Raw genomic sequence first — 27,514 nt, 5'->3', positions numbered from 1 at the left:
TTTTTAGGCAAAACAGAAATGCATTAATAAATACAGGCTCATTACTAAAGAAATCCTCAGATTCTCTGCGCCCCACCTGCAATACCTACATGCCCCACTAGCGCACACTTTGAAAAACACTGTTGTAGAGGAAGTACATTACTTATCCTGATGTTTTAGGTTTTTGCCACGGTATCATTTCAGTATCTGTATCGAGATATTTATGAAATTAAAAGTAATGAATAATTTTGGTATCATGACAACACTAATCTGCAGTGTATATTTTTTAGTTCAGCAGTCCTCCTTGTGGAGGAATTCTGTCCAGTATGAATTGCCAGCATACATTTTTCCAGTGATATCTTTGAGAGTTGTGGTGTGCAGTGAACAAAATGCTAATTAGTAGTGTATAGCTTCTACTACTTATTAGCTGTATTAGCCTCATAGCTTTAATGTAACTTCAGATGTGTGTGTGTGTGTGTGTGTGTGGTCCAACTGCTTGTGAAGTGATGGAGGAAGAGCCATTGTTACTGCACTGTAAGAGCTGCTGTGATAAGGGTGAGGGTTACACTGGAGCACATTCCTCCTTCATAACACGCATCGCTGTTTTATTCTCATGAATGGATTAGTCTTTGTCTCTCTTTCTCTCTCTCAGTTGTTTTCTTTTTCTCTGTCCTCCTTCTCTTCTCACTCTTGTCTTTTTTTCTGATTATACATTCCCTTGAATAGAAAAGGCACTTGATCTGAGGGCAGCTGGAGGAACAGAAAGAATTAATGTAAAATTCATCTATATTTCCGGACCTTCTGTAAGACGCATGCTGACACACTCTCATGATTGAGTCAGTGTTCCATTTATAGTTGTCTCTTTGAGCGTCCCCTCATTGTGTTTTTGACCTTCAGGTGACAGGAAGGATCAGTGTGTCATTTATAGTTTGGACTGGTGGCTGTTAGATAACGTTAGTGTTTCTGGATGTATTTTCTGACCGTTGTATTTTCTAAATATAATGTTATTAATTTTAACATTGGCTTACAGTGCTGAGCAAAATTCAGAGACCATCCAAAGTTTAATAGCTATGTGGAAATGTATCAAATTTATGTTATTAATTTTATAGCACCAGGAAACATTTTCAAAATATATATTTATAGTAGGTGTTATATTAGATGTACAAGTAAGTCTTAAAATGACTTTGTGTAAAGTATAATTAATTTATTCATTATCTGTAAGCACTTATCCAGTTAAGGGTCACGGTGGGCCCGGAGCCTACCTGGAATCATTGGGCGCAAGGCAGGAACACAACCTGGAGGGGGCGCCAATCCTTCACAGGGCAACACAGACACACACACACACACATTCACTCACACACTCACACCTACGGACACTTTTGATTCACCAATCCACCTACCAACTTTTTTTTTCTTTTATATATATATATATATATATATATATATATTATTACATGATATTTGTCATTTTAATAATACACAACATTTACCATAAAAAGCTGAGCAATTTGAAGTTGGAATTACACTTTCACATTTTACAAAATCGCTTTAAAATTTTGTGTCACTGTCACACAGCCCTGGGGTATTTTTTATTTTATTTTATTTATTTAATTTTTTTTTTAGGGTGCGGCTGTAGTTTTATGAATGCAGGGAAATTCTGTAATTCCTGGAAATTCTAGCATTATGGAAAACCTGGAATTAAAAGTTCAGGAACCCAGTTTTTGGAATTAAATGGAAACTGGAACTTTTTCAGCTGAGTATGTTTTCCTGCACTTTGCTACAGGGTGTCTCCTTCATGCTGCTCTGACTCTCTCTCTCACACACACACACACCTGCTCTGACTGCTCCAGTCTCAGTGATGTGATTCTAAGTGAGGTGGATTCAAAAAAGTGTTAAGAGCTTTCTCCATCTTCCTGGGACATGCACACAGTCCTTTAGTTGCTAATAAACGGTCTGCTTTAGAAGAAGAGTGTCAGACAACTGAATAAATGCTGGCGCACACACACACACACACACACACACACACAGAGAGAGACACACAGAGGTTTCTGTGCTCTGATTCATTTTGCTTTCATGTCTCTGCCTTTCAGGTTAATCGTCTCGCTCTATACATGATGACAGAATGACGACCTTTATTGATGACCTTTATTTAATGGCCTGTCTAATCTCAGAGTCAGTGCCACATCCATTCAGATGAACCAAGCTGTCTGACAAATGCAAGCAGTTAAACCACACGTTGAAAATGATCACACACTTAGAGGGGCAGATCACATCAGACGAACGGCGCCTCCTGCTCCTGGGTGTCTTCACTCAGTGACGTTCGACCAAGTCTTCTGCTTCATTTGCCTACACGAGGGTTCGGTTTCAGTGGCTGTGGTTGTGCTTTCTGAAAGCTTTCTTCAGAATGCGCTTACCTCCTTTGTTGTGTCTACCTCCAGTTATGCTAAAATATTAATATTGCCACTAAAGAGGGAGTTCAAGCCCTGGTGACACCAAAAAACATTTGTGGCTGAGAAGCACAAGAGATCCGCTGGACTTTGGCTGATGCAGCTATCTTTTAGTGTCAGAATTAAGTTTAGAATTGAGCTTAGTGTATAACATTAAAGACATTTAACTCCAAATGATATTATTAGCGTTAAGTGCACATTCAGACACGGGTGTTGTGTTGTTGCTAAACTGATTTAAAGGAGAAATCTGTAATACGTACAATAAAACACTGGAGAGAGTTGTCTACTCTGTGAGCTACCACCATTTTTTTTTTGTAGCTGTATTTACCAGCTTTGTATTTGAATTTCTTCACTTTAAATGTGTTGCTAGACAATGCTGATGTTGTCTTCCATATTTAATTTTCAATTGAGGCTGAGGTTTTCTTCTTAGTCACAATGTTCATATCGAACCCTTCAGTTCCACCTTAAACGTGTCAGTTTACAAAGCTAATTTTAGCACAGTTTGCCAGCTTATTTAAAATTTCTGTTCCACCTTAAATAGATATCTATACAAAGCTGAAGATAGCTGTTGAAACACAACATTTCATTTCCATGCTAATTATAGCATAAAATAAACCAATCACAGAGTTTACACATTTAACACATTTTATATACATGTCTGTACTTTTATAGGTTTTAGGAAATTGCTTGCTGTTACCTGTTCAGGAGGAAACCAGCCAACTCAGGATGTGTTTTATAGACTTGGTGTGTTCTAAAGTGCCTCCATCATCATCTCTGGTCATTGATCTTTTAGAAGGATGGCGAGACTTTTTAGGTCTGGTAGAATCTAGTGTTATCTTTGTTTATTAGCTTGCATCCATGGCTGCGGAACACTATGCTGATCCGGCATTGTGTGTCGTACCTGGCAACCCGGGGTATGGAAAGAGAGGGTGAGTTCAGGCCAAAAAACATTTAATTTTCAAAGACTCTCAACTTCAAACTAAAGTGAGCTTGAGAACGTCAACTAGAAATACTACTAGAACAATTGGTAAAACTGTATGATTATTAGTTTTTTAATTGTTTAGTTTTGAACTCTGATTTAGCTCTCTCACTGGCCTGCTGCTCATCACGCTCTTCCAGTCCTGAAAGGCCCAGATGACCCTCTGACTCCTGACCTTGAGCGCATTCTGACAGACCCTCTGAGCCAAAATAGCATCTTTCATCCAAACTCAGAGCTCCGAGATGGAGTGGGGGTGGGAGAGAAAGAGAGGGAGAGAGAAAAGGGACGGAGGGCAGGGGTAGTGAAAGGTGGCTGATGAAAGGATGAAAAAGGCTTTTTGTGTGTTTGATATAATATGTCCAGAGGACAGGGGCTTTAAAGCAGCATTAGCAGCTAATTATCCTCCTCAATGATTTAGAGAGAAGAGTGAGGAGCGAGTCAATGTGAGGGGTTTGAAAGACTTGCATTATTTTATGTGTTGGTTTTGGCACATTTTCAGGACTAATCTTTAACCAAAGATTAACATGAATGAAGGGCGGCACAGTGGCTCCAGACCCACTGCGACCCTGAACTGGATAAACAACGAAGATGAGGGCCTTCCTACCCACTCATAACACTTTTTTCTAGAAGGACGCCTGGCTCTTGAACAGGTTCCGTTCCTGATTCTAAGAACCTTGGTGCTCTCCAGAGAACTGGCCTATGATTCCACCATTTGAGATGGGAACCAAGGATACGTAATGAGTGCAGGGGCTCAGTTCCAGGGTCGCAGTGACTGAATACAGCACAAGTGCCAGAGCCGTAGGTAAATGAACAGAGTCATGACAGGGATATTGTTTATTCTTTGTTCTCAGGGTCAGGTCAGCGTGAGATGGCATAAATGTTGCTGAGTTCTGAGCTGTTCTGTTGAGTTCACGAACATCTGAGAAAAAATTTGCCAACAAATTAGAAAATTAGCCAACGCACCTCAAGTCATTCTTCACACAGCCCCAGTTTTATTTCTGTTTATTTATTTATACAACATGCTGTAAATGATCATGTCCCACTCCACTGCGAGATCACACTTTATTTGAGGCTCTGAGCTCTTTCTGGAGCTTCTTTATCACGACATGGCCACAGATGATGCCAAGGTTCGCATTGAAGAACCAACTCTTCTTTGGTTCCAAACTTTTATTTGCCATTTTGCGTTGATGGAAACTCCTCCAGGTGTGTTAATCTCCAGTGATGTTGTGTTAATAGCAGTTTGAAAACAAGTGGTGGCTGGCTTGATGTATCCCAGAGGAAGCTCATGCTGACTTAACCCTAACATTTTGGGAATGTATTGTGACTGAGGGAGTTACACTCTCAAGTGTGGACTCCCTCAGTCACAAAACATAGGCCAATGAGCAATTTCTGGTCGGATTTTACCCTTCTACAGACATTTGGCATGCATCCATGTCTTGACATTTTAGGAAAACAAATGTGTGTGTGTATGTGTGTCCTTGTTTCTGTGGTACAGTATTATGACTGTGATAATCCGGCTCATTGGCCAGTCCTTGCATCAAACCAGACAGTAAATGTACTGTGTGTGTCTATAATAAATTCCTGGTGGCTAGGTCTGATCACACTGTGAGCGATATCTCCAGACAGCTGTCGATGGATTAAAAACAACCCTGCTGTTAACACACCCTATGTGTGTGTGTGTGTGTAAGCGAGAGAGAGACAGTGAGTGTGTGAGAGGGAGTTGTTGTTTTTGTGTTTAGGCTGTTTGACCAGATAAAATATCTAATATGCAGATTTAATTCACTGCCTCTGGTGGCAAAATATTTAATATGAATAAATATTTATTTCCTTTTTCAGTGGGATAGTGTGTTTGTGTTTTTGTGTGTGTGGGCATGTGTTTTGCTATCTCTTTGTAGTGGAAAATGCATTATGAGTTTGCCATATTCTCACAGAGTAGTAGGTAATTTTTCATATCTCTCTCTCTCTCTCTCACTCTCTATCTCTCTCTCCACCCCCCTCTTTTTCTCTCTCTCACATTCTGTTTTTTTTTTTTTTTCCCTGGACTCTCAGTTAAAGGCAGATAAAGGTCAGAGTCTAATTATCAGCTTGTTTTACATTGCAAAGAGATGTTCTGATGTCCCTCAGAGAGATTGGGCTGTGTGTGTGTGTGTGTGTGTGTGTGTGTGTGTGTGTGTGTGTGTGTATCCGTCTTCAAATCTCACTATGTCCTGCTCTAATCACCAACAGACCAAACTTTCATTCAATCCTTTATTATACGACTTTATGAATGCATCTGTAAGGCGTTATGTGACATTTATTGAACCTAATAATGCCCAGCATTGGTGTTACTCTGAAGTCAACAATTATGAGATGAGCATCTAGTCCGTGTTGATGTTCTTCTGATGACATCATGGGTGAAACCACAGAAGGAGGGAATACTTCACATGAACCGACAATTTGTGATCGCAATAATGAATACAAACAACAGGGAGCTCATACACAGGGGGCAGCTGTACACTTCTCAGTCCTCAAGGTCCTCAGTCAACCCCTGGACCTGCAGAAGAACATGGAGGTAGGGTGGTAGGGATTGAGAGTTAAAGTGACAGCACTTTCACCACCCTTGACATCCATGGCTGACGTGCCCTTGAGCAAGGCACACAAGACATGTGCTCCTCACGTTCCAATATGGCTGCCTACAGCTCTGATTTTGTGTGTGTTCACTGCCTCTAATCCCTAGTCTGTGTGTGTGTGTGTTCACAGGCACAGGTGGATTAAATGCAGAATCCTGTAGGTGTGTATATATAAGACAAGCAGAACTTTTATCATTAAACCACAACAGAAAAATAATTTAGGCAGAGAGCTGTGAAAAGACATTATCACATTATCCTCTAAGTATCTATTGGAGCACAGGGTCAGAGAGATCACATTGTTTACCCTGTAAGGGTGAAAAGATTCAGTTTCTTATATGCTGAACTGAAGCATGAGGGAAATAAAAGGATTACTGAAGCTTGTTTATGACCTGTGTATGAATATCTTTCACAGACACGGTTATATGAGCAGAAAAATGAGTTGTAATCTAAACATGCTAACAGTTTTCCAACAGATCCTATGATGAAAACGCTAACATGGCTAACAAAGGATACAGCATTTTCCTCCTTATTATAAAACGCAGTGGGATCCTTTAGATTTTAAATGCTGTGAGCCCTTCTTCATCACAAGGTGATAAATGAGCTACATGTATGAAAAATAAATCTATACCCACACACTATACTTTAGTGCTGCACTGAAAAGAAGGAAACTTGGCAACCAAAAACAAATCAAAGCTATCTTTGTGATCCAATCACATTTTTTTGTGGCTGAATTCACTCATAAGAGAACATTAGCACACTTTTGAACATATTTACATGTCTGCATTTATCCTTGGGAAACGAAGCCAGATGTTCCCATATATATATATATATATATATATATATATTTTTTTTTTTTTTTTTTTTTTCCAGTCCCCACAAAGTGCTAAATACAGAGGCACACAGTCCTCATTCTCACACAGCCCTGAAGATATTCAGCAGTGTGTTAGTGTTTCACTGTCAGTTTATTCAGCAGGCTACAATACTGCTACAAAGACTGTGATAATGAGTGTGTGTGTGTGTGTGTTTGGTGAGATGGAGCTGTGTGTGAGTTGACCTTATCAAAGTATGTAATTCACTCCAGACTTCATTTTAATTATAAATGTGTTTTATTCTATTTCATTCTCTTTCTCTCTCTCACTCTCTCTCTCACTTTCTCTCTCTCTCTCTCTCTCTCTCTCTCTCTCTCTCTCTCTCTCTCTCTCTCTCTCTCTCTCTCTTTCTCCTGTGTTGTATCTTTCTTTTTTTTTGCTTCTCTTCCTCTATGTGCATTGAATGCATGAGGTTAAGAGATGACTGTCAAACATTGTGTGTGTGTGTGTGTGTGTGAGAGAGAGAGAGAGAGAGAGAGAGAGAGAGAGAGATTAGTGATTATTGCCAATTAAATCAAGACTGAAAGGTCAGAGTCACATTTGTTCCCAATGGACCAAATCTTTACTTTAAAATTTACCAGGTGCTTTTCTTGAACATAAGTGTGTGTGTATGTGTGTGTGTGTGTGTGTGTGTGTGTGTGTGTACCATGTTTAACTCACTTTATGTGGACCAAAATCTGTCACACATTATGGAGAGGACATGTTTTAAAGTCACAGTCAATGTTAGGGTTAGACTTGGCAAGTATTAGTTACTTTAAGTTAAGTTTGGAGTCTATATAAAAACTATTAAAGTCAGGGTTGAGTCCCCATAACACAGGGAATCAAATGTGTGTCTGTGTGCGTGGGTATTGGTCCAAACCAAACCTTTTTATAATATGTTTATTGTTTTAGTTTTTTTCTTTAGACATGTATTTTAATATTAAGGTATTCAGGTGTAATCAATGGTAATGTTTGATTTATTTGAATTTTATTCTCTCTCTCTCTAGTGAATAAACACAAGCCATGGATTGAGACATCATATCGGGGACTAATCACGGAGAACACTGAAGAAGTTCTGCTGGATCCTCCATTAGTCGCCCTGGACAAAGATGCACCCGTACCATACGCAGGTGAGAGAGAGAAAGAGAAAGAGAGAGAGAGAGAGAGAGAGAGAGAGAGAGAGAGAGAGAGAGCACTAATTCAGCCAAATTTCTGCTGACACACACACACACACACACCTTCCCCGAGGCAGCGTGGGTGATTGTCTTTTCTCCAGCTGCCTTCATCGATGACCGGATGTTTTGGTTTTGTCCAGATTTAATCCTCTTGGTTGCCATATCCTCTGTGTTTCCAGATCCCACAGGGCTTCAGATCAGTTCTCATTTTCTTTTCTTGATGTGTGTCCATATTGCCTCGGACCTAATGCACGGGCACATGCACACACAGATGTACACAAAAAAAAACCAACCAGCCAAGAAACTGGTCAGCATCACAGCCACAACTGCTTGAGGCACAATGTGTGTGTGTATGTGTTATTGATGTGTTTTTTTATTTTTATTTATTTATTTTTTGTCTTCAGTCATTTATTCTTCCTTGTAAATGAAAGTCAAAATAATTGCAATACAAGATTTTATCTTTCGTCTAAGAAGAAGACGAAAGGTTTAAAGAAGGTTTAATTCCCTGCCCAGGTAACCACCTATGTTCCAGCAAATAAGAGTCATGTTTCTAAGTGTGCTTCATTAATTCTTATTACATTTCCCCACCTTTATATATTTGTTTTTCTGTTTTAACTATATATTTATTTGGAGGCAGAAACTTTAAACTATAGATTCACATATTCGTCTCTTCACTATTATTTTGAATAAACAGAACATGAATAAGCTTTTACTGCTCCCAAACTCTGCTCTGAATCTGCTCTGATTTATTTCTACATGTGCAGCATGTATGTGCATACACTGGGAGTTCTATCAGCAGATTTACACCAGGAGAAGAGACGGCCTGGCTCACAGTCTCTGAACTAATTCATCCCAAAGGTGCTCTATCGAGTTGAGGTCAGGACTCTGTACAGGCCAGTTAAGTTCTTCCACACCTAACCTGCTCATTGATGTCTTTATGGACCTTGCTTTGTGCACTGGTGCACAGTCGTGTTGGAACAAGAAGGGGCCGTCCCCAAACTGTTTGCACAATGTTGGGAGCATGAAATTGTCAAACGAAAACATCGTATGCTGAAGCCTTAAAAGTTGTAACTCACTGGAACTAAGGGGCAGAACTTAACTCTTGAAAAACAAACCCACACCATAATCCCTCCTCCACCTAACTTTACACTTGGCACAATGCAGTCAGATGAATTGGATAAGTGGTCACAGACAATAAATGAAGAAAATGCGGTCAGACAAGTATCGTTTTCCTGGTACCCGCCAAATTGCCAAACTTAGAAGTGTGATGCGTCACACCTGCTTGCACATGGAAACTCATTCCATGAAGCTCTTTACGCACTGTTCTAATCTGAAGGCCACATGATGTTTGGAGGTCGGTAGAGATTGACTCTCTCATTTTACATGGCCCACCACTTTGTGGCTGAGTTGCTGTGGTTCCCAATTGCTTCCACTTTGTTATAATACCATTGACAATTGACTATTGAGTATTTAGTAGTGAGGTAATTTTCACGGCTGGACTTGTTGCACAGGTGGCATCCTATCACAGTACCATTTTGGAATTGGGTTTTATAAACCTCTGGCAAAGGAAGTTATTGGAACACCTGATTTCAATTGGTTAGTAAATAGGTTTACTCAATTGGTGAGTAAATACTTTTAGCAATATGGTAAATATATGTATTCACACACACACACATACACACACACACACACACACACATATGGTAACTATGATGCTCCATACTTACTCTTTCTTTCTCTTACTCACACAAAAAACATACACACATTACACACACTTTTGTGTTTCTAAACAAGCTCTTGTTCAAGGCTTTATCTCAACTGGCCCCTACTCAGAGTTTCCGTCATTAATCACCGCAGAGATAAAACAGCAGACAGTACAGATTGACTTTCCGTCATCTGCGTCACTGGATGAGTGTGTCTTTACTTCCTCAGGTATGCACTGATAAAAGACTCTTTATAAGGAGTACTTATTGTCCAGGAAATTATCATCAGACACAGTGATGAAAAACAATGATAAAATTCACAATAAAATTGCGGTGATGAAAATACTAAAGAAATACTCAGATTCTCAAAAATGGTACAAAGTAAAATATTGCAAATAACTATGATTAGGTACACTAACTAACCTGTGAAAGACGACAAAAACAAAGACAATGTGCTAACCTTACTCCCTTGCTGTGTATAAACAGAGACAAACCCCAGTTCCCAAAACAAAACGGCAGCCACTCCCTACAACTGGTACACGTTTACAAACAGGTACAACAGACAAGCAACACTCACAAAAACATTCAACAATTAACAATTCAAAACACGAACCGAGTACAACAGCGCAAAAGGTAACAATTTAGTGAGGAACCATTCCTGCCGGGTGTGACATAACTCTCTCATTTATAGCTGATGGTTGAAGCCAAACCATGGACACAGATTCCGGCATCCGGCATGCAGTCAGTCAGGAACCCAGGACTGGATCCTAGAACATATGGACAGGACAGGACAGAAATACGAGAGAAACATCCATGCCCATAACAATAAACATACTCAATCAACAAGACACAACATTTCCAGAGATACAGACACTGAAGGCTCAGAGCTGGATCAGTGGAAGGGCTTCAGATGCCTTGGAATAATCTTGTTGCATTAACACGGTGTAAAACGAAGAATGGGTTTGTGCCGTACAGGTTCCTGCTCAGAGATCTGAGGTCAGCTCTGACCCTGAGACTGTCCTGTTGTTCTGGTGTTAATTGAGGGTTCTGTGCTCTTATCTCTTCTCTGTCGTGGTGAATCAGCTCCGCCTTAAAGCACGTTAATCTCCTCCTGAGTCTGATACAGAAAACACACACGCACACACCAGCATTGACACACACACCCCCTTTGAAAACCATGGACAGAGAGAAAGAGAGAGAGAGAAGACAGGCTAGCCATGGGGTGGCTTTTAACGAGCATGTGTGTGTGTGTGTGTGTGTGTGTGTGTGTGTGTGTGTGAGAAAGAGAGAGATATGAGGGAGTGTATTTAGTTTTTGTCAAGGGAAATGTTTTGAAAGGAAAGTTTGCTGATCACATTAATTAATTAGTCCATTCATTCGTTCACTCAAATTTTCTCATTCACATATTCACCCATGAATTAATTCACTCACACATGGCTTTTTTTCATTCATTCATTTATGTTTAATACATTCCGCCAATTAGGTATACATCCATTAATTCACACATTCATTTTTGTAACTCATGCATTCATTTATACATTCAATATTCATTCATGTATTAATTTATTCACAGATGATTTTTCCTCATACATCCTTCTATCCACACTTTCATTCACCTACACATTCATGCATGCATTCGTTACTGTATTTTTCATTAAAAATTCAGTCATTTATTAAATATATTCATTAATTCACAAAATCACCAAATTTTCACTCATACATTAAGTTTTACATTAATTCATAGATTTGTTTTCTTTCATTCATCTGTTAATAAGAATGATGATGTTTTGCTTGGCCATTCGTTTATTAATTTAGATATTCTTCTAGTAACACTTTAATGAATTCATGCATTCACATCCACAGCCCGAAGCTGGGGCTTCCTTTTCCCTCTCTATCCAACACTTGGTAGCAGCCATGGTGACCTCATGGCTCATGGACAGCAGCTCAAAAGCATCTACTGGCATTATTTTACTATAAAGACTCATGAAGTTCTAACAAACGCAAAGAGCTTGAAGTTGTTCCCTCAAAAGCTATTAATAAACTCTCAGACTGAATTAATTAGGAACAATAATTAGCACACTTTTAGTTGGCACTTCCACTCCTTCCTTCCTCTTCTTTTCCTTCGTTAATTTAGTCCTTCCACTCAGCTGTGATACGACTTTTGCTTTGAAACAATGCAGCGCTTTCATTTCTGGTTGCGTTGTTTGTGTTCATCTGGAACAGAGCGAACGTGTGAATAACACTGACTCATACATTTTATAATCTGCTTAATCACTGCATTATTTTATAATAAGTTCATTTTCACAGTGAGTCAGCCATGGACTTGTAAAATCTGTAAAACCTGAGTTCAATTGTGGTGACTGTCTGTGGGGCATGTGGTGTGTTCGCGCTGTGTCTGCACGGGTTTCCTCCTGGTGCTTCGGTTTCCTACCACAGTCCAAATACTCGTGTTGGTAGGTGGAGAGGCAGTGCAAATTTATCCACAGATGTTTGTGTGACTGGGTGAGTGTTTGAAATTGCCCACACATGTGAGTGACACCGTAAATTAATAAAAACTCTAAAGATAAAAAAGATCATTGTCATGCACATCAGGATTAGAGAAAATAGCTAAATAATCAATAAGTAAATAACACATTCTAAATATTTGTGAAGCAAACTGTCACATAAACACCACATGAATTGTGCGTTACTGTGCTGCAGGAATGGCAGAGCCTGTAGACAGTCAGTGTGCCCCTTGTGTGTGTTTATATGTGTGTGTGTGTGTGTGGGGGGGGGTACAAGTTTGTATAGCCTGTGTGCGCTCATGCACCTGTGTCTCCATGTAACATTTGCGAAGGGATTCAAAGTATGTGATCTTTTTTCGCCCAGTCCCTTTAGGGAAGCTGTACTGTATTATTTGAGAAGATGTGATGTTTTTATTCGCAACCAGGAGCAGTTAGAAACATCTATGCTGCAGGCGAGTGGGACAAATGCTAATGATTTTTGGCGGAAGTCGGCTGGTGCTGGACAAACATGATCATGATTATTTCCTCATTAAGAACAATAAAATAATCAGTCTTTCTACCAAACTATCCATTTGAACTCAGCAGAAGGCCTATGACCCACAGCAGTATACAGCTGTGTTAATGTAGCCATGGTGATAGCATTACTAGAAGTGTAGTGGCGTTCCTGCGGGACTGTCCTGTGAAGAGTTTTGCACACGTTTATAGGGATGTTTTGATCTAGATTCATTTGAGTCATTTCACATGAAGTTGAAGTATCTTCTAAAATCAATTCTCATTGTGTACACTTTAAGTACATCACAGTTATTAAAATGAGTTCAATGTATATGTTTGAAAACTGTAGCTCTGCAGAACATTTAGGGGAAAAAATGCATCCAAGTTGTTGCTTCATTTTCTTTCATTGTCTTATTTTCACATAATAACAGTAAACAAAAGATTACTTTATAAATAGCTTGCATAAATTCTACTGCAGTACTGAAACTAGAACACACAAAATAAGTAACAGAGCAACTTTGAAGAGCTGTTTGATTGGTTTCATTCATTTAAAAATAATTATAGATATTTTAGACACGTACTGCCACACACTGCACACTTCAATCACATTGGTGTGACCACTAACATAAAACAAAGGATCAGGCTTAGGTTTCTGCTACATATATAAAAAAATGCCTGGTTTGGCCCCACTTATGATCTGTGAGATCGGGACATCCCTACATTTTAATGATTTTCCATACTAAATTATATATACTATGTCTTATTATTCTGCCTTTGTTGCTGACAGACCAGGCTCAAAATGAAGATTTCCCTGACATAAGCTTCCTCTGACCACAGTTTTAGGCCTTTAATGTAATCGCTCTTGGGTTGGCTGGAGGTTCCTGTGAAATATATGGGTTGCTGTTATACTGTATGTCTAATAACGTCAGAACAACTGACACTATGTTGTCCACAAGTTAAGATCTGACGTTAAATGCTAGAGGTGAACAAGTTTAGACCAAGCTTTCAGGCTAATATTATTTCTAGCTAATGTTATTTGCACTTCTTTATGGACTTCACACTGATATCCCCTGACAATTGCTCTCTGTTTGAGAACAGATAAGAAGTACACCACCTCACACTCACTGTACATCATTATCATTATTCTCAAAGCAAACAAACCAGGGGAGTAAACAATACGCCTGTGACGCTAGCTAAATTTACACTTGTATCAGTTTCCATGGAGAAAAGATGGATAGCCTGACAAGATTAGAAAACTAATCAGGGTTAATAATTGAATAACGGTGTCATGTATAATACCTTAGATGTTCTTATTGTCATTCTAGAGTTGCTTGGCACACCCCCACTCCCACTGCTGCAACTCTGTCCTCTCTTCTGGGAATATTTTACAATAAACATTTCTGAGAGATATTGATGACATACAGCCACAAAAATCATTACAGAGATTAGGTACTAATAGTGGAGGATTCGCCCCAAATTGGCTGGTGCTCTTACTCCAGAGACATACAAATCCACCTCTCTACAGCTCAGTGTTACGCGGCTTTAAACCACTTTAGTTCATGTGCAGAGCATCCCCTTTATTTTATTTAAACTTTCCTGAAATTATGCTCGCTGCATATCTTTATCCACAGTGAGGAGACCTTATAATAGATTAAATAATGCATTGTAGAAATGTCTGCAAACTTTTGGGTATTGTCTACCTGTCACTCGATAGGATCTTGACAGACCCTTTTGGAATTCATCCCGAGTTTCCAGATTTCATCATCTGGAACACACACACATACACACACACACACACACACACACACACACACTCAGCTTGGGGTACTGCTGAGATGAAGCTGCTCACTCACGTATTGGAGCACCCTAGGAAGCTGAGGGAAAGTAGCGCACATTAGGTTCATTTGCTATCTGTCTTTGTGCAGGTTTTGCTCACTATAGAGCTGTGCTTTCATGTGATATGATTTCAGCTTTTCTTTACATGTACGTCCCACTTATCAAGGAGCAGATGGCCTGACAAGCATGGCGGCGCCTTTGAGGATGAAGCCAGGAAAGTGAAATGAAGGAGAGAGGGATGGAAATGTAAAGTGACAGATGCGGGGGAAGGTGCACTTATCATAAAGTCAGGCTTATTGAGGTTATAAAGTGGGGTTAAGAAGAGTAGATGTGAGGAAAAATGCAAGGCCAGCAGATAATGGGCCGCTCTGATGAGGTCATTGTCTAAGGGGTTCCCCAGGGCTCAATTCTGGGCCCATTATTAAAGCGCTTTACCGGTGCGCTTTTAGGCTCGGATAAATTGTCAGCCTTTAAACGTTACATTTATTGCAGTATTAATTTACTTGTGGCACTTGTAAATACATTCAGGACACACACACACACACACACATATTTGAAAACAAATAACCTGATCATGTATCAGGTTATATTCCAAATGACATGGATTTAAATCTCGAGGCAAAAATGCTTATTGATTCAAGGACAACGCTGAGGATGTTGCAGCCTAATTATCTCCAGCATAATTATGACCGATGGCCAGGGATGAGCATGTTACATTTGGGTAATTGCAAATAGGTCAGAGAATGAAATGCACGTAATAATCCATGCATGTAATATGGTCATGCAAAACACACAAAAATAAATAGCCACTTATGAGTGGTCAGAGGTTTCCCGCTGAGCAGTTCAACGTCTGTTTACACTGCCCCCTGCTCTGAATTTGACACAGTGCTCTTGCACTTGTAACTAATAATTTGTAATAAAACATGCAGCTTAATAGTTAGCACTTTTTTTTTACCTCTTTTTATGTGATAGTCAGGACCACCACAGAGCAGGCATGATTCTCAGAGCTGCAGTGACACTGATATGATGGTGGTGTGTGTTGGTGGTCCACATTTCTTATGTAAGTGTGTGCAAAACTGAACAAGCTCCATCCAAGAACACAGTTCCACTACTCTCTTAAGAATGGATTAAGAAAATGAGGGTATAGATTTAGACACATGATACTTTTCCATTTCACAGTACCTACTCGTCTCGGCACGGCTCGATGAGCTTTTCATCTGTGGTTCCTGGGCGCTTTTCCATTAGCACAGCTTCCCTGGTGTCATTGCACTACTATTGTTTAAACTTCTTCCAAAGACCACAGCATCATTTTATGAGCTGGTGTATTGAGTCAAATTGAAAACAAATGTGATCTCTGCTGTAGCTTGGAGATTTTACAGATGGTGAGTGGTGCTGGATGTCTGTATTTCTCGTGATTGATCAGTCTCTTTGGCCAGTCAGTGCTCTGCAAGGTTTGCATGACACATGAAGTTTCTACTTAGCTCGTTTGGAACTGCACGTGAGCAGAGAATGATTACTTGTTCCATGTACCAGGTGCAGAGCTGAGCCACATAGGTACCATGCAGTGTCCCAGACTGTACAAAACTTTGGCCTTGCTACTAAAGGGACAGCTGCTATTTAAGGAAAGCTTGGATCCCTAATAGGCACCAATTGTCAAAACAGTTTAACTGCTGCTGATAAATGGAACCAGACACATCAGGTTAAAAAAGGGTGCTCAAGGCTTTCAGGCACAGAAACATGGATTGGGAATGTGTGGGGGGGGCAAGAAAATAAAAGATACCAGTTCCTTTAAATGCAGCGTGAGAGCAGGAGCCTGGTAAGCTTTAGATTTCAGTGCGTCAGGTATTTCCAGTCTGTGTTTGAAACAGTCCAATACTCCAAAGATATCCTGCCAAAAGCTGGCCAGTGGTCAAAACTGGCTGATGAAAGATGTGGAAGGAAAGTGACATAAACTCTTCAATCAAGACGGTCTACAGCTGCTCAACCGAGAATCCAAGAGCATTTTTGGCACAGTAGTTGTCATACAATATTTTGTACCTTTCATGACCATTACCTTTTTTTCTTGTCAGTTTCCTCATCCATGTTCCTCTTTCCAGATTGGATTAGTTTAGGAGAAGGGGACGTCTGTAAACACACAAACACCAATGTTGCCTACACTGCCCTGAATGCTTGCAGTGCAGAAATGCTCTGTCACATGGAAGGTCAGTGCTCTGCATGCACATACCAAGTACCATGGACCTTATGTTTGTGGGGCTTAAATGCAGTGTTCACCATTTTAATCCTATATAATTTTTATTTATAATTAATCATTGTTTGATAGCCAGGCTCTTTGCATGCTGGAAAAAAGGTCTGGTGTTTTTACACAGCCCTGGCCCATTAAATAGGGAAAAAAAAAAAAACCTCTCTCTGAACCAGTTCAGGGGTTGTCTCTGTTGGTTACCCACTCCGGTGTGGCTAAGAGTCTTTGCTCTGAATGTTCTCCATCCACAGATTCATCCCACTGTGTATTAAAAATTCCAGAAAGTTCCAAAAACAAAGCTTAAATTTGTGGTCTGAAGCACTGCACTGAATCCACGTGAATGAAGTGATGTGCAGAACACCCTGCTGTAGCCCCCCACCATTTCACACATCCTCAGTCTGTGTGTCTGGGCATTGTTCAGCTGGCGACTTTCGTTCTCTGATTGTACTTGTGTCTGTAATGAACATGTACAGACAATCACTGATTGTTGTAACCGTGGGGGTCTTAGAACCTATCTACAGATACTGAGTGATAAATGTACGCATCTCCTCAGTGACTAAACTCTTACATAAAATTATCACACAACGTTTCTAGCGAACTGAGTTTTCTCCAAACCCAAACAGGATCATTTGATTCTAAACAATAGATGTCATTCTTTAAATGCACGGAAGTGATCCATGTTCCTGAAGTCTAAATACACAGGAGGCTATCTCTACTCCTCTGGGAAGATTTTCTCACTAGTCGTGGATCACAAACCCCACTCCATCTCGTCCAAAAGATATTGATTCTAGCTCTGTCACTTTACAGAATACAGGTCCACTGTTCCACATGAAAATGCTGGGGACAGTAATACCCCCATTATGTGCAGCTGCTTCAGAGCATCCTATCCAATTGGTCTGTGTGTCATATTGAACAGCCGTGTGAGGGTGCAGAATTCACCCTTAATTCAGATTTAGAAAATTCATATTGTTTTCTGACAGGTTTGAGTCTGAATTTTAATGATTTTTATATTTATTTCATTTGAAAATTTAATTTTGTTTTTTCCAGGTTTTTACAGCTTTGGTTGTGTGGGGTGACCAAATGTTTCCTTTGAGACATGAGTCCCACGCATTGCTTCTTTTCAAATGACATGATTTTTTGCCAATTTTTAAATCTGGTTTACATTTGGGTGCTAGTTGGCCCTAGTCTTCAAATTCTGGTGTAGACGGAGGTGACAGTCAGAGGGAAAGCCCAGTTGTCTGCAAGGGGCTCTGTCTGATTCTGGCTCTGACAGTTGGAGCATAACAAACCTGTTTGATTTTCTTGACTTTTCTTTGGACATAGTTTGTGGTGTAAACACTTCAACAATTTGAGTCTGAATTGGTCCAATCAACAGCCAATGAAAACTGGGCACAAAGATAGATGCAGAAAACCATATCCAAAAAGTGTCCAAATATAAAAATCTATAAAATAGTCAAACCTTGGAAAACTACACAAACAGTATTATCTTTGTGCCTTTACAACCTTTAGCCTAATTTTCCATTCCACCTTAAATCGTGCAGCAGCTACATTGTGGAGTCTTTTACTGCTGCAGGCTTAATGCATCAGAAACATTTAAGGTGGAATTTGGCCTCAAATATGAATGTTTCTGTTTATCTCCTGCTCCCTCTGCAGTCTGTAGAGACAGATATGATTTCTGTGTTTGTGTCTGTATCTCCTAGGTAACATGAGTCACACTGTTTTGTGATGGGTTTGGTTCATTTGAGCAGCAGGTAGTGTCGCAGTCACACAGCTCCAGGGGCCTGGAGGTTGTGGGTTCGATTCCTGCTCTGGGTAACTGTCTGTGAGGAGTTGGTGTGTTCTCCCCGTGTCTGCGTGGGTTTCCTCCGGGTGCTCCGGTTTCCTCCCACAGTCCAAAAACACACGTTGGTAGGTGGATTGGCGACTCAAAAGTGTCCGTAGGTGTGAGTGAATGTGTGAGTGTGTCTGTGTTGCCCTGTGAAGGACTGGCGCCCCCTCCAGGGTGTATTCCCGCCTTGCACCCAATGATTCCAGGTAGGCTCTGGACCCACCGTGACCCTGAACTGGATAAGCGGTTACAGATAATGAATGAATGAATGGCATCTTTCAAATCTCCATTAAATCGGCAAAAAAACAGATGTGTGTTTGTTATCTGCGGCAACTTTAAAAACCATGTAGTGTACACAAAGCTTAAGAGAACACGTCAGAGAAGGCAAACTGCCCAGATCTGTCACATCAGCTGTAAGCAGAGGAGGAGACATTTTACCCACACAGTGAGCAAGGCCGATACTCTAGTACTCCCAGCCTTGGAGGACTGAGGGATCAAACCAGCGATCTCCTGGTGATTGAGCCGACTTCTTTTACAAACATTGGTGCATGGATTTAAAGTTCTTCACCAAAGATTAATAGTCAATATAAAATCTCACAGTTCTGTTATTGCTGGCAATTTCAGGGACTCATGGAGGGGTCAACCCCACTATGAAATAAAGCCATATTTCATTTTACAGCAACTTTTTAAAAAATCCCAAAGCAGGATTTGTCCAGAACCTTTTCACCAGGCTTTTTTTTCCCCAGCTGTAATGAAAACCACATTAAGCCTAAATACAGCAGAGAGTGTCCTCTGGTCTGAGGAGAGTGTTTGCCTGTAGCCGGCCACTCAGTAAATGCATGGGCTCCTGTAAAAGCCCTGACCCCTGGAGCATGATGAGTGCGTATTTAAAGAGGTCAGGTGAGCTCCGCGGATGAGTGCTTTTTACTCCTCCCTTTATCCCTCGTTTTATCCCTCTTTTATTGATTCCCTGCAGTGGGTTTTTCTCAGTGGCACTTACAGCTCCTATCAGAGTGACTGGCTATCAGAGCCTCCACCTGAGAGAGAGAGAGAGAGAGAGAGATAGTGAATATGAAGAGAGAGTGAAAGTGATATGGGAAAAACCAGCTATTAGGGGTAGAGATAGAGAAGTAAAGAGAAAAAAGAAACAAAGTGAAGACGAGTGAGGAATGGCAGGAGTGAAAGAGGTGGAAAGAAAAGAGAGAAGTGTAAGTGATACAGAGATGGGAACGGGAGAATAGAGACAGAAGTAGGGAAAGAAAGATAAGGGGTAGAGGAAATGGGCAGCGTGGAAAGATTTGGCGAGTGGGATAGAAGTGACAGAAAAGATGGAGAGACTGGGATAAAGGGAGTGAAGAGGTGTGAAATGAGGAAAAGAAGATAACAAAAGCAAAGGAAAGGAAAATGGATAAATAAATTAAAAACACACAATGGAAGTTGTGTGTGTGTGTGTGTGTGTGTGTGTGTGTGTGTGAGAGAGAAAGAAAGAGAGAAATATCATCTGTAATGTAAGGTGTAAGTGAGAGTTAAAGCCTGAGGGACTGAAATGCTCTGTGTGCACTCACAGTGACCTCTTCCAGAACAGATAGACAGATACACACACACACACACACACACACACACACACAGGTTTTATTAACCTTGTGAGGATTTTCATTAGTACTGGAAGACTGAAATTAGCCTAGTGTTCTCACATAATTATAATATAAAAGAAAAGCAATGGACACACACACACACACACACACACACAAATAACAAAAGGATAGTGACCTTTAACAGTTGATGTCTTCTTTGTGCCAAAAACATAACACTCCCTCCTCCCCCCCCCCCCCCCTCTCTCTCTCTCTCTCTCTCTCTCTCTCTCTCTCTCTCTCTCTCTCTCTCTCTCTCGTACACACACCTGCGTTTGAGTGTGTGTGAGAGAGACAAATGAAAAGCCAGTTAAAGATGGTGTGATTAAATCAGACTGATAATTACGTTCCTTGGAATGGTATCTAAATTAAATTTGAAATGGAGTTGTATTAGGATTATGATTCCTGTGTGTTTGGCCGGTTGTGTTTAATTAGCATTATAAGTGTGTGTGTGTGTGTGTGTGTGTGTGTGTGTGTGTGAGAGAGAGAGAAAGAGAGAGAGAGAGAGATTGTACTGCCACAGACATCAAACACACACTAGTAATTAACACACAATCTGAAAGTCCTTTTATAGTTTACAGGTTGTGAACACTGTAGCTGTGTTGGGAATGGGTCACCCATTAACCCATTCCCTGCTTGGATGGTTGTATACTCTCCGAAAATCAGTACAGTAGAGGTACGTTATTGGTCACTACAGGTACAAGCAGTGGTTTTAAAGCCCCCTAATATGCATTACATTCTCTTCTCCAGAAGGAGAGTTCAACATTTGTAATCTCTCATTATTGAACTGTGTAGACAAGGTTGCGGTGGGTCCAGAGCCTACCCGGAATCACTGGGCGGAAGGCAGGAATACACTCTGGATGGGGTGACACACACTCACACATCCGCTCACACCCCAATGGACACCCTCATTACTCTATTTACAGGTACCATTGCAGTAAGTTGTCTGTCTATTGCTCTGCATACATCCTCAGCTCACATTCACGTTCTCTTCAGTGGTCAGGTTCCCCACAGAGCCACTACGATTTGGGTGATGGATCATTATCAGCGCTAACGTGGTGGTGGTACGAATGGATCAGACACAGCAGTGCTGCTGGAGTTTTTAAACCCTTCAGTGTCACGTATGGCAGAATGCTGGAATACACCAGACGTGATGTTTTCAGTGTTTTGTTATGTTGTTAATTAATGAGAAAAACAGTTTTGTGTGTGTGTGTGGGCAATGTGTGTGGGTGTGGAGTTTAAGGTTAAGGTGGAGTTATTATTGTTTGGCTGTGTTCCTATAGAGAAAAGAGAAATTAACACATTTAATTAGAATCATTAACTTATCGTTTTGTGTACATCTCTCTGCTTTCCAGTCTCTTCATTAACAGATTCATCAAGCAGCTCTGTGTGTGTATGTGTGTGTGTGTGGTGTGTGTGAGAGAGAGAGCGAGAGGGTGTGTTAATAAAAGAACTGCCTTAGCTTCTACTTATTTGAAATTGTGAGTATTTTCAGGCTTTTAATGAGGACTGACGAGAGAGGGAGACGTGGCTGCGTGACATTTTGTGTTTGTAGATTTTCTGGTTTAATACTTCTTTGGTTTACACAGTTTGTAATTCATTAGAGACTCTACGTTGTGCCTACACTCTCAAAAACTTTATCAGAAACACCTAACTTATTGATTTTCTACAGGTTTTAACAGGTTTACAGAGGCCCATCTGTTACGCCACACTTTAGCACACTGTAGATTTCTCTTTATGAGACTTTCATTTATACTTTGAAAAAAAGTTGTATAATCATTATATTGATTTATAACACTTTAATGTGCAGCAGGTGCACTCTCAGAATAAAAAAAGGTACAGTAGAGATGTATCTTTAAAGGTACAACAATGTTGTTAAAGACCGGTTGTGTTCCCTAAAGGTACATTACATTCTCTTCTCCAGATAAAGAGGTGGATATTTGTAATCTTTTATTATAGAACCGTGTAAAATAAAATAATATAAGTCCTGGAGATCTAGCGGCACAGTGGCACAGCAGGTAGTGTCGCAGTCACACAGCTCCAGGGACCTGGAGGTTGTGGGTTCGATTCCTGCTCCAGGTCACTGTCTGTGAGGAGTCTGGTGTGTTCTCCCTGTGTCTGCGTGGGTTTCCTCCGGGTGACTGTCTGTGAGGAGTGTGGTGTGTTCTCCCTGTGTCTGCGTGGATGTCCTCCGGGTGCTCCGGTTTCCTCCCACAGTCCAAAAATACACGTTGATAGATGAATTGGTGACTCAAACATGTCTGTAGGTGTGAGTGTGTGTCGTCCTGTGAAGGACTGGCGCCCCCTCGAGGGTGTATTCCTGCCTTAAGCCCAGTGATTCCGGGTAAGCTTCAGGCCCATCATGACCCTGAACTGGATAAGCGATTACAGACTATGAATGAATGAATGATGTCCTGGAGATGTAATGGGGTGTGTGAAATCAACACAACTTTAAAATCTACTTTATGTACATCTAATTATGTACCCTAATCTAAGAGGAAAGTGTTGTTGTCACAACTCCAGGGTCCACTGATAATTCTCCAATCTCTGGAATCCTTAAAACTAAAAGGCTGTGTTTTGTATTACAATTCCTTTAAGATTGATATGCACCTGAGATCTAAAGTCCTGTTTAATAGAACGCTGCAATAATCCGATCGCTTCCTGACAGCCATGAACGGGACAACATTTAATGGTTTTACATACTTTTCTCTCCAATAAATCTGCTCCACACTGTCTTCAGGAACAACCTTCTGCATCACTTGGGCGTACTTCACTTCTGTAGATGGAACAGACAGAAGCATAGGAGGCACCAGGAGCCCCAGCCCTTTTTCCCTCAGGCTGCTGGTTTCCTCTTTGGTAAGACATTGGATTTAGAGCGTGAGGGCTGGTTTGAGCTCCAAAAGGAACTGTCACTGTTTTACTCTGGTTGATTCATTTTACTCATTTTATTCATGATTTTATTCCCATGTACTGGCCTTATTCTGTCTGTCGTGTTTTTTTTTGTTGTTTTTTTTTTGTGTGTATGTTTGGATTTTGACCTTATAGTGTGATTGACGGTGTACTTTATATTCTTTGAATTTTTCTGGCTTGGATTTTCGGGTCTACATTTGTTTTTAAAATTTCTCTGTTGCATGTTATTTGTAGACATCTGAATTACTCTCCTGAACTGACAGTTGAGCATGACAATAATACTTGACACATTTAATGGTTTAATACAGCACAGATTAATGTTTTAAATCATTTGGAATTGAGAAAATTAAAAGGTTTTGCTCTTGTTGTTTTTGTTTTTAAAGTTACCATTTTGGACTATAGATACTATTACATTCTGTGTGTTTTTGTATTCCTGTGTGTGTGGTGTGTGTGGATGTGTGTATGTGTATAAGAGGGGGTACTCTCACAAGACGATCCACTTCAATGACCCACAATGCAGACACCTTTCAGATAGAGCTATCAAAGAAGAGCCAAGATTTCCTCCGGCAGATTCTCCACTGGATGAATGTGACTGTCGGCTGTGTGTGTGTGTGTGTGTGTGTGTGTGTGTGTGTGTGTGTGTGTGTGTTTGTGTGTGTGTGTTTTAGTGTCAGTGTTTATCTAGCCTTTGGGAGACAGTAAACGCTGATTAAGTGTGTTTTGTCTGGAAGGTGATGAATGAGTGGTGCTGAAGCCCAGATAGAGATGTGGTAAATGTGTTAGAGATTTATATCTCCCCTCTGAGCTGTAGATTAGTTCCGTCTCGGACTGAAACTGACCAAGGGCTGGACATTGGTGCAGAACTGACAGCTTTAAATAAGGTTAAAGTGATAGTTCAGGGGCAAAAATCTAATGTATACAATTTTCCCCTCAGTTTGAATGTAGTCCATTAGTTAGAAGCATTTTCCTTAGTTTTCTGCTGGAGCTACAAGGCTAATGTGGCTAATAAATAATGAAAGCTAATTACCTGTAATTAGCATGGTGCTAACTGAGCCTAAAACATTACACACTCACTTTAAATTGTGCCATGTGTGTAAGGAAGCCCAGCAGTCTTTTTTATATATAAATTTGATTTATTTTTTGTTTCCAAACAGTTTTCTTCACAGTTTCATTAATGGCCAGAGTCGTAAAGGAATCAGAGCCAGAGATAAACAGGATAGAGTCATGGTTAATCCACTGTTTACAGTAAGTTCAGGTGAGATATGATAGACATGTAAATTTTGAGTCCTGAGTTATCCAGCTGAGCTCATTAACAGTAGAGAAAGTAGCTGAAGTTTATTGTTTTTATTTCCTTTTATTTATGTATTTAACATGTTGTAAATGACCTGCCTAGCTCCACTCCGCGTTGAGGCTCAATCTTATTCTGGAGCTTCTTTAGCATGACGCCCATGGCCACCGTTACATTTCACACCGATGAACCAACATAAACCTGTGGGTGGAAATGCACAAAGTGGTATTAAATTAGGTTCGTGGTTAGGAACCTAAGAGTTCCACATTGGTGGGAAAGGGCTTTTGTGTTTTTTTGTGTACAAAAATAAACTAGCTAAGTGAGAACGATTAGCATTTTCTATTATACTATAGTATTACAGCTCAGCTGTGCTCTCCTTTCACAGAGAAACAAAAGTGGTAAGGTTCTGTTTCATTCTGACCACATGAGTTTCGCACAAGGGCTAAAACAACAACAACTACAACAACTAAAACCCCAAACTAATTTTGATGGACCACATTAGAGTAACAGCATGTCGAATTCAGCTTAAGTAACAAAAACAAGGTGTTCAATTTGGATTTATTAAGCTGAAATAGGCAAAAGAGCAGAGTGTGGTGGAGATGGAGTGGATGAGAATATATGAGTGATATAATGAGATAATGTGTGGCAGAGTCTTAATTAACAAATGGCAGAACACTGTTATTCAGCATAATTTTCATCACAATGCAAATGTAATTTCCATCCCATAATGTCCATTACCCACATTCTTATCCTGAAGGTCTCTGCTGTAAGTTTGGAACATGCAGTACTCTGGAAAATTTTAACCCCCCACCCCATCCCCCTTTGATTTAATTTCCAGTCTGAGCTGTTATTAATACAACTTTATTACAGAGAAGCCTCTGCAACTAACTAGAGTTGACCGTCCATTTCCTTGAGTTACACATCTGTGGATTTCATAAACCAAGGATCAAAAATATACCAAAGAATTAAAAATGCCAAGAAGTTACAAAAGCAAAGCTGTTTGCAGTGCTAGCACCCCCCACCCCTACCCCAACCTCAACCCCTTAAACAATACAGCAGGCATCACAAAATGGCAGACCACGGTGTGGGCCCAACTTTATGAAAAAGAAATACTAATCTTCATGGGGCGTTATTTTCTTCAGACGGTCACAACAATTGACATTATGCACAGCTAATCCAGGTAAAACAACAATAACTTCACTGAATTAAGCCAATCAAAATGATTGTTTACTCGGCGTGGCCAGTTCACTAGAGTGGGACGGACATGAGAATGAGAACAGGGTGGTTGGTCCAGAGGTCTCTCTCTCTCTCTCTCTCTCTCTCTCTCTCTCTCTCTCTCTCTCTCTATCCTTCCTCTCTGTCTCTCAGTTCAGTTCATTGATGCTGTATTGAAATGAATGTAATGAGATATACTGTTGCCAATGCAATAATCTATGAACAAAACAATGCATAGAAATTAGAAAACAAAAATCACAATGAAATAACGAAACAGATTTCAATTATTTACAGAAATTATTGGTGATCAACAAAGAAGGTCAAACAAAAGCAAACAAAAAAAAATCAATATAAGAATGTAATAATCATCTTTCTAAAGGTTTTTCCCTCTCTCTCTTTCTGTCTCTGTATCTCTCTATCTCTCTCTCTCTCTCTCTCTCTCTCTCTCTCTCTCTCTCTCTCTCTCTCTCACGTTGAGTGAAAGGTACAGTGTCAGTTTGGTGGTGTATAGAGAAACAGATTGTGTGAGAGTGTGAGGCTGTGCTCTGTGTAAATGGGTTCACCTCTGACAGATCTGTGTGTGATGCTTATCCTGTAAACTGCGTTCATGGCTCTGATCGAGTCACTGTACATGACACCAGGTGCTATTCCCACCCCTATTCCCCCAGGAATACCAGAATTAATTCCTTCAGCAGGAATTCCCTCTGAGATCTGTAAATGTTGTATTAAAAGTCACGTGGTGTGTTTGGCTTGGAGAATGGGAGAATCATAAGCTAAGCGTTTGTAGACACTGTGCTTCTTCTGAAATAAAGGCTGTTAATGGGGAATCCCCCTGACCCACGCAGGCTCTTCTGTGAAAGTTTGATTGAATTCAGCCATTAAAAACTATAGTGAAATACAGATGCTGGATGATTAGTCCTACATCCACTCATCCCACATATACACCACATTGGTCATGGTAAATGTAGGCTCATGTGCAGCTGCTCCAGTGCATCCCAGGTTGAGGGCACCTGATAGTAGCAGAGTTCACTCATTAGAAGCAGTGTCTGGATACTTTGGACAACACTGATTATATTAAAGCCTGGAGGAGCACAGATTTAACTCGATGCTGTGGTTAGACATGGGTGATTAAACATAATCAGCACTAAACGAGTGTGTGTGTGTGTGTGTGTGTGTGTGTGTGTGTGTGTGTGTGTGTGTGTGTGTGTTGAATGGGTTGATGTCCTGGAGGCTGTCTGACACTGAGCTCTGAATAAGTCTGTATTGATCTGTATCGAGAGCTGGATGATGTAATTGTTTTACCTTTTCTGAATTTGGAAGCTGGAATATCAGTGGAAGAGGAGAAAATAGGAGAGAAGAGAGGAGAGGAGAAAAGACAAGATGAGAGGAATGGAGATGAGAGTGGAGGGAAGAAGAGAAAAGAGGAGAGGAGAGGGTAGGAGAATGGTGGAGATGAGAGAGGAGAGGAGAAAATAGAACAGAGGAGAAAAGAGGAGAGGTGGGGAGGAGAAGATAGGAGAGGCGTGGAGATGAGAGGAGCAGAGAGGAGAGGAGGAAAGATTGAAGGAGAAGAGAGGAGAGGAGAGGAGAAGAGATGAGAGGGAAAAAAGAGGACAGGAGAGGGGTGGAGAGGAGTGGAGAGGATAGGAGAAAAGAGGAGAGAGGTGGAGAGGAGAAGATAGGAGAGAGGTGGAGAGGAGCGGAGGGGAGAGGAGAGGAAAGGAGAAAACGAGAAAAATAGGAGAAGAAAAAAAAAGAGAGGAGGGAATAGGAGCAAAGAGGAGAGGAGAGGAGAGGAGAGATGAGAGTGATTGAGGGATCAGAAAGGGTG

The 27,514-nt window shown here is 40.5% G+C and overlaps 1 protein-coding gene across 1 annotated transcript in view; it reads left to right on the top strand.

Moving 5' to 3' along the window:
• Positions 1–3,300: 3,300 nt before the first annotated feature.
• Positions 3,301–27,514, top strand: part of LOC136674065 (calsyntenin-2-like) — a 67,183-nt gene continuing 42,969 nt past the window's right edge. Inside the window, exons 1-3 of the mRNA XM_066649920.1 lie at positions 3,301–3,355; positions 3,546–3,658; positions 7,854–7,992. Coding sequence (XP_066506017.1) covers positions 3,301–3,355; positions 3,546–3,658; positions 7,854–7,992 — 307 coding nt within the window. The remainder of the gene's footprint in view (positions 3,356–3,545; positions 3,659–7,853; positions 7,993–27,514) is intronic.

The sequence above is a fragment of the Hoplias malabaricus genome, chromosome 17 (assembly GCF_029633855.1).
Source record: "Hoplias malabaricus isolate fHopMal1 chromosome 17, fHopMal1.hap1, whole genome shotgun sequence".
NCBI lineage: Eukaryota > Metazoa > Chordata > Actinopteri > Characiformes > Erythrinidae > Hoplias > Hoplias malabaricus.
This window is presented reverse-complemented; position numbering and strand designations above follow the sequence as displayed.